This window comes from Gilbertella persicaria, assembly GCF_025201335.1.
Source record: "Gilbertella persicaria strain CBS 190.32 chromosome Unknown B0P05scaffold_38, whole genome shotgun sequence".
Classification (NCBI taxonomy): Eukaryota; Fungi; Mucoromycota; class Mucoromycetes; order Mucorales; family Choanephoraceae; genus Gilbertella; species Gilbertella persicaria.
Window position 1 is genome coordinate 254,044 of NW_026251999.1, and position 7,089 is coordinate 261,132.

A 7,089-nucleotide genomic window follows, 5' to 3' on the forward strand; every position below is an offset into this window, starting at 1 on the left:
GAGGGGTTTTTTATGGTAAAAAACATAATGTTTGTTTATTTTTGTCATTGTTGTACTACATACAAAATGTATGGCTATTTTTAAAGCATATATAAACTATGTTAATGATGACCTCTTCTTTGGCATAGACTCATGAGGATCTTTTTTTTTTTTTCTTTTTTTTGATTGGAAATGGTCTTGTGTAAGAATCATGATGAAATTGAGCCTATGAACCAATTGCTTGGTTTAAGATGTTAGACCAAGAGGAAACAAAACAGACCTTGATATGTTACTTATAAGTATTCTTTTTGTAAAGGAAAAGAGAGACCTATCTACATTTAAAGGAAAGCATTTCTATTCTTGTCAAGAAAAATAACAAAGAAAGCTAAGCTAACCCTCAATACTGATTTGTTTAAATAAAAAGTCCTGTTGACGAGTACTCATCAGTAAACTTATGCTTGTAGCTGGTAACTACCAAGAGAGAACTAAACTGCTTAAAATATTAGTAGACTCAATTCAAAAAAAAAAAGTCTCCGCACCATAAAAGTAAATCGGTCATTCTATACGTGTCCACGTAATCCATCCCATATCCATCCCACATCCATCCATCCATCTATTTTTATTTAATTCTATACTATGGCTGATACTGAAGAAAAGAAGATTGTTGAACAAGTAAATACAGCTTTCTTTTGTTTAAAATGATACTTACATTATCTGATAGCAAGAAGAAGAAGTTGAATCTCCTGATGTTCACTTTGAACCCATTGTCAAGTTGAATGAAGTTGAAGTAAAGACAAATGAAGAAGAAGAGGAAGTTCTCTTCAAAATGTAAGTAGTAGATGAATACATTTCATGGTCTAACACGTTTCAATAGGCGTGCCAAGTTGTTCCGTTACCAAAAGGATACTAAGGAATGGAAAGAACGTGGTACTGGTGATGTTAAGTTTTTGCAACACAAGGAAACCAAGAAGATTCGTTTGTTGATGCGTCGTGATAAGACCCTCAAGGTCTGCGCCAACCACTTGGTTGACTCTCTCATGAAGCTCTCTCCTAACGTTGGTTCTGACCGTTCTTGGGTTTGGAACGTTACTGCTGATGTCTCTGACGGTAAGCCCGAAGCTGAAACTTTGGCTATCCGTTTTGCCAACTCTGAAAATGCCAACCTCTTCAAGGAAAAGTTTGAAGAAGTTCAAAAGATCAATGAAGAATTGATCAAGAAGGAAGGCAAGGAAGAGAAGAAGGAAGAATCCGCCTAATTTATACATATATACTCTCAATAAACTACATGCTTCATTCCCCCTTTTTTTTTCCTATTATGCAAGTGAATTGTACAACAACAGTTAAATATGGTCAATGCATTTTAGCCTCAGAATTAAATTATTATTGTACTAGTAATTGTTTTTTTTTCTTTTTTTTTTACTTTCTCCACTTGGAAAACACCTTGACAATAGCTGTCTTGAGAACACTAGCTGCCTTGTCATTCTCCTTTTTGTTGAGTCCTGTAGTGATAGAGACCTTGATACTAGGACGAGGGCATTGCAATTCTTGCTCATATACATATTTAGCACGGGTAATCAACACACCTTGATAAGCACATTCATCCACAACTTCTTGTAGTAAACGTTCTTCTGCTTCACGAGAGACTTGATCTTCATTATCTTGAGTGTGTGTCTGAAGATAGCTATCCTTGATACGAATATGGAAGAAGGGAGAGAGGGAGTTCGCATCAGAAGGATCAATAGTGATATAAGGATCCAATGATTTATGTGTCAAGATTTGGCGGAAAGAGGAAATACGTTCAGCCAATTCTTTTAGTAAGCCAGGCTGTTGTTCAATGATACGGAAGGCTTCGGATGCAGACACAGCAAGCATGGCAGGCATGGAAGCAGAGAAACAATAAGCACTACCAGAAAGACGTTGATGATCAATCACTTCAATACTACCAGCACAGAAACCACCAGAACCGCAGAGAGCATTGGCCAAAGAACCCACAATCATATCAATTTCCTTGGCCTATATTGTATATGTTAAGTCATGAATTTTCTTGGCTTAGCATGGAGAACTTACATCAATGTTGTACAAGTCTGTCAAGCCTGCACCTTTACGGCCCAGAACACCGATAGATTGAGACTCATCTAAAATGAGACGGTATTTAAACTTCTTTTTCAGTTCAACCTAACAATCATCATAAGTTATTGTTCATTCATTCTCTAAGGCTTACCAATCTATCTAAAGGTGCAATGTCACCAAAATTAGCAAAAAGGCCTTCTGTCACAATAAAGCGACGAGTCAAACGTTTTCTATACTGTACAAAATGTAAGAAAAAAATAAGCTATACAAGATACATACAACTGTGTGTTCTCTCTCGATTTCCTTCAATACACGTTCTAAATCATCCATATCATTATGCTTGAAAGTTCTAATAATCGAACGGGAGATTTGAACACCTTTTTGAACTGCAAAATTAACACCATCATCACTAAAGAAAAAGGGTATGAGTGCTTAAAGATAGGCAGGTTTTTTTTTGGGCTTACACAACAATATAATCACCACGCTTAGAGAAAGCAGGAATCACAGAAGAAATAGTAGAGAAGCCTTGAGCATAGATAATAGCATCATCTGTACCAAGGAAGCGAGCAATATCACGTTCTAAATCCATATGAACATCAATGGTACCATAGAAACCAGGAGGACCACAAGAACCCACACCGTAATTTCTTAATGTCTCTACAGCCTTTTGACGAATTTGTTCAGAAGCAACTAAGTTTAAATAGTTGGATGTAGCCAAGTTCATTAAGGGCTTTGTGTGACCAGCTACTTTAGCCTTGGCGGATTGGGGGCCTACAATAGTGGGCACTTTCTCAAGATTAAAACGGTCATAAGAAGAGAGTTTGGGTGCTAAAGGTTCAGGTTGCCATTCTTCTACAAGATCATCCACTTCCTATTGATGACAAGTCAATTCTCATGATTACTATGTGTCTGTCTTACCTTTTCTGTCAAAACAACATTGTTATCATTGGGCTTGTATTTTTTAGAAAGCATATATTTAATAGCAAAAAAGACAAGGAATAATTCAAGAGCAATACGGAAGGGATCATTTTGATAAGCATTTTTGATATAAGAGATAGCCAAGTGAGAACCAGGAATAGCAGTAATAAGCTCGTAGACAGAATTCACTGTCGAGTTTATAAACACTGCATTCTCATCCACAAGAGGATCAGTGTGTTCCATGATAAAGAAAGTGAAAAAAAAGAGAGAGAAAATTCCTCTTTACACGCCCCGAAGGTTTTAACAAAAAAAAAAAAGCACTATCAGCCAATCAAAAGTAGGTGACACGAGTGCCTTGAAGAGGTAATTCATTTGATTAATCTCAGGTACACTTTTTTTTCTTTTTTTGTGAATAGATTTACTCTACATACTCTGTACTCTTTTAATATACAAAAGAATGATTGAAGTAAACGAATTGAGAAAGATAATTAACTCTCTAAAAATACCAAATTACAAAAGAGTCAATAAAATAGACGTCAAAAGCGATAAATACTTTGATTGAATCCACTGGAAAACAAGCAAATACATAGGGTTGCATAGGTACATGGAAAAAGTAGGAAGCTTGTTTCTACACGTATAAATACTCTAAATGCCTACAAATGGTGTTTGCTAACCTACAGGATACTTTTGGAGTTGATTTGGACAAAAAAAAAGCGATTTGTGAAAAAGGGCCAAAATATTTTTTTTTTGTAAGGGAGACTTGCTCCAATTTTATTTTAAGTCCTTTAGACGTCAAAAGAGTGGAAGAAAAGACTGTGGTATTATAAGAACTAGACTAAGGAAAGGGAAATGAGCCTATGGTAGAAGAAATTGAGAAAAGAATAAGAGTTTAAGAGAGCTTGATAGATACTTGAAATGGAGAGAACATCATGAGTAGTGAGAGAGGAACTGGAAAGGAAAGCGGAGGAGAGAATTTACGGTTCATAATCAAGGCGGGATTCATCATGCAGCTTATTTGCTAAGCGGAAAACTGTCTTGGTTATAGTTTTGGAGAGGAATGGGTTTTCAGAAAAAACAGATTGCCAGTGAGCTTGCCAGAGGGCTAGAGCAGTGCATGCAAAGATTTGGAAGGTACTTAAGGAAGAAAAATGGAGGAGAGAAACACGAGGGATAACAACCCGAAGGAGGAGGACTTGACGTAGGAGATTGACCGAAGGTGCACGGATGTTGGGATTGATGTACTTGGAGAAGACATGAGACCAAACATCATACTTGGTAGGGCAGAGGAAATAAAAGTGATCAAGGGTATCAATGGAAGTAATGAGATTTGAAGGACAGTGGATACAAAAGTTATTAGGAAGTGTATGGGGCATAAGACGATGTAGGTGAAAACGGTTGTTGACTTTGTTGTGAAGCATCCTGTAGAGGACATTGCGAGCAGGGAGAGGGATATTGAGAGACCAAAAGCGTTTCCAGTTAGGCGATAGGCGGGGATCAGGCGGTATAGGAGGGGAGGAGCTATGGCATAATTTACGATAAGAATGAGTGGAAGATGTAATGGGGAATTGAGAGTATGTAAGGGTTGAAATGAATGTCTGTAAATCAGTGGGACTAATGTGAGAGGTTGAAGGAAGAATAGAAAAGGAAGAAACACGAGGAGCAGGAGAAAAGAGTGACAGGACAAAGGGATTGAAGAAGAGCTTTTTTTGACGAAAGTGTAGTAAAGCGCGGTAGGTGGCCGATTCAAAACGAGGGACTTCTTGCCGAGAGCGAAACCGAAGGCATTCACTAGAAGAATCAAAAACAAAAATGTGATTACCTGTTAAGGCTAGCATACTGGGATTGTGTTTGAAGTATTCATTTTTAAAAATAGGAGGGTTGGATGGAGGTGGAGAAGGATAGATAGAATGTAGAAGTTCAGGAAGTGGAAGGCGAAGGCAAACGTGAAGGGGAACATGACAATTGGAGAAGTTGTGGGGTAGATAATCTATAGCTAAGAAAATACGGTTGAATTAAGGAATGTCAATAGAAAGTTTTTTTCGTATAAAGGGGAATAACAAAGGCCAGTGGTAAGTAGGGTATTGTGGGGAACAAAGGAAGAAAGAGAGGGTAAATTGGAGATAAGGAAGCGAAGGTAAAGAAACAGCAAAAGAGTGAGGAACTAATAAAGGGTAGACCCATCGCCATTGAAGAGCTCTCTGTTGTAGATGAGGATCAATGACGCTAAGTCCACCTTGAGAACGAGGTAAAATGAGTGTTGAGAAAGGAATGGTACCAAAGCGGCGACTGTTGATGAAGGAAGTGATGAGGCGTTGCAATGTGTTTTGTTGTGTTTTGTTGAGAGGAAGCAGGCGAAGTACATGCCATAGTCGTGATAGAATGAGTGAATTGAGGACAGTAGCTCTGCCTCTAACAGATAAATTTCTAGTGCTGTGTATGAGACATGCTTGCTGGATGGTTCGGAATAATTTTCGATATGTGAGTTTCGTTGATGGGGACTGGAGTAAATTGGATAACCAAGATAACTAACTGCTTCAGGCGAGGTGTTGTCATGCCAAGTTGTAATGTTCTGTGAAGCTAAAAAGTACTTCCATCTTGGATTAGGTTTACCTGACAGCGAAATGGCTGTAGTTTGTTGAAGTTGAGTTTAGCATTGGAGGCTAGCATGTAATTGTGAATTAATTGTTGAAGGCATAGAAGGTCTTGGTGATTATGAAGTAAAACGAGTGTATCATCGGCATAGGCGAGAACTTTGACAGGTGGTGCTGAGAAGGATGGAGATGAGGGATTGTCTAGTTGTAGTTGTTGAAAGGAAAGTGGAGGTCATTTAGTGATACGGAGGATGGCGGATGATGGTTTTTGGTTTCTAGTTGAAAGTTAAAACCTTGAATATTAGGATTTTGTTGAATAGAACGAAGGAATGGGTCGAAAGCAATGTTGAATAATAAAGGACTGAGTGGATCTCCTTGTCGGAGACCTCTATGTTGTTGGACTGTTGTGAAGAGATATGACCATTGATATTGAAACTAATGTCAGTAGAGAAGAAAAGAGATGTGATGGATTCAATGAAAGTATGGGGTATGTTAAATGCATGCATAACTTGAGTCAGATAAGTAGGATGGACCCTATCATAAGCTTTCTCTTGGTCGAGAAGAAGGGCAATAGAGTTGGAATTAACATGGTGTGCAATAGCTTGTATCGATTGTAGGATCTGACCATTTTCTGCGATGAATCTACCAGGCATAAATCCGAGTTGGTGTGATGAAATATATTTGTTGAGGTAAGGCATAAGTCGAGCATTGATTAATCGAGTAAAAGTTTTGGCATCTGCGTTAATGAGTGAAATGGGTCGCCAGTTTGTTAGCGAAGAGAGATTGCCCTTTTTTGGTAGTAGAATCATACAAGTTTGTAACCAGGACTTTGGAAATCTAGAGGAGGTGAGTGCATCATTGTATACCTTTACGGCCAAAGCGCCAGTAAGTGGATGCTGCAATAAAATGGAAAGTAGTTCGTACGGTAACCCATCTATACCAGGACTGCTTTGACTTGGGGTTCTAGCCGCACCTTCTTGAAGTTCTTGTAGGGTGATGGAGCACATAATCGATTATGCATTACATCTGGAATGCTGTCACTAGAAGGAATTGTGCTAGTGAGATCTGCAATATGTTTCATACTTACCTGGTCAGGGCAGTAAAGCTGACCGTAAAAAGTTGAGACTGCATCTTCCATTTCTTCGGTCGATTGACAGAGGTTGCCGATGATGGGGTGAATGAGTGCGGCATGGATTTCTTAGCTGATTTGGATTCAATAGTTCTCTTGAGGTAACCTGCTGAAGTCTCACCATTTTCTCTCCAGTGTCGACCAGCACGAAGAGCAAGATTGTTGACATAATCCTCTTGTACCATTGCAATTTTCTTTTCAACGTTTGAAAGGAGTGGATGAGGAATGCGAGCTGTACCGTATTCTTTGAAATACTTGTTGCGCTTGCGTTGAAGACGCTTCATCAGACGAACTCTCCATGTTGCTTGTTGTCTACCAATCTTTTTTGCAATGGTTTTTGTGATCTGTTTGATCACATCCCATTGTTGTTGTGTTGTGGGGCCATGCTCTTTCAGAAAAGGT

The 7,089-nt window shown here is 38.6% G+C and overlaps 2 protein-coding genes across 2 annotated transcripts; one reads left to right on the forward strand and one right to left on the reverse strand.

Moving 5' to 3' along the window:
- Positions 1–703: 703 nt before the first annotated feature.
- On the forward strand, positions 704–1,190 carry B0P05DRAFT_443330 (Ran binding domain-containing protein; the record flags this gene model as incomplete). The annotated part of the gene is made up of 2 exons (XM_051573778.1): positions 704–807; positions 854–1,190. Coding segments are annotated over 2 exons (441 nt in total), but the record flags the coding sequence as incomplete, so codon positions are not given.
- Positions 1,191–1,327: 137 nt separating this feature from the next.
- Positions 1,328–3,254, reverse strand: B0P05DRAFT_553814 (pyridoxal phosphate-dependent transferase). Its single transcript, XM_051579619.1, has 6 exons — positions 2,968–3,254; positions 2,514–2,920; positions 2,329–2,458; positions 2,201–2,284; positions 2,047–2,154; positions 1,328–1,992 (listed from the first exon to the last, which is right to left on the reverse strand). Exons 1-6 carry the CDS (start codon positions 3,208–3,210, stop codon positions 1,396–1,398), a joined length of 1,569 nt encoding a protein of 522 aa, XP_051432161.1. The 5' UTR covers positions 3,211–3,254; the 3' UTR covers positions 1,328–1,395.
- Positions 3,255–7,089: the final 3,835 nt, after the last annotated feature.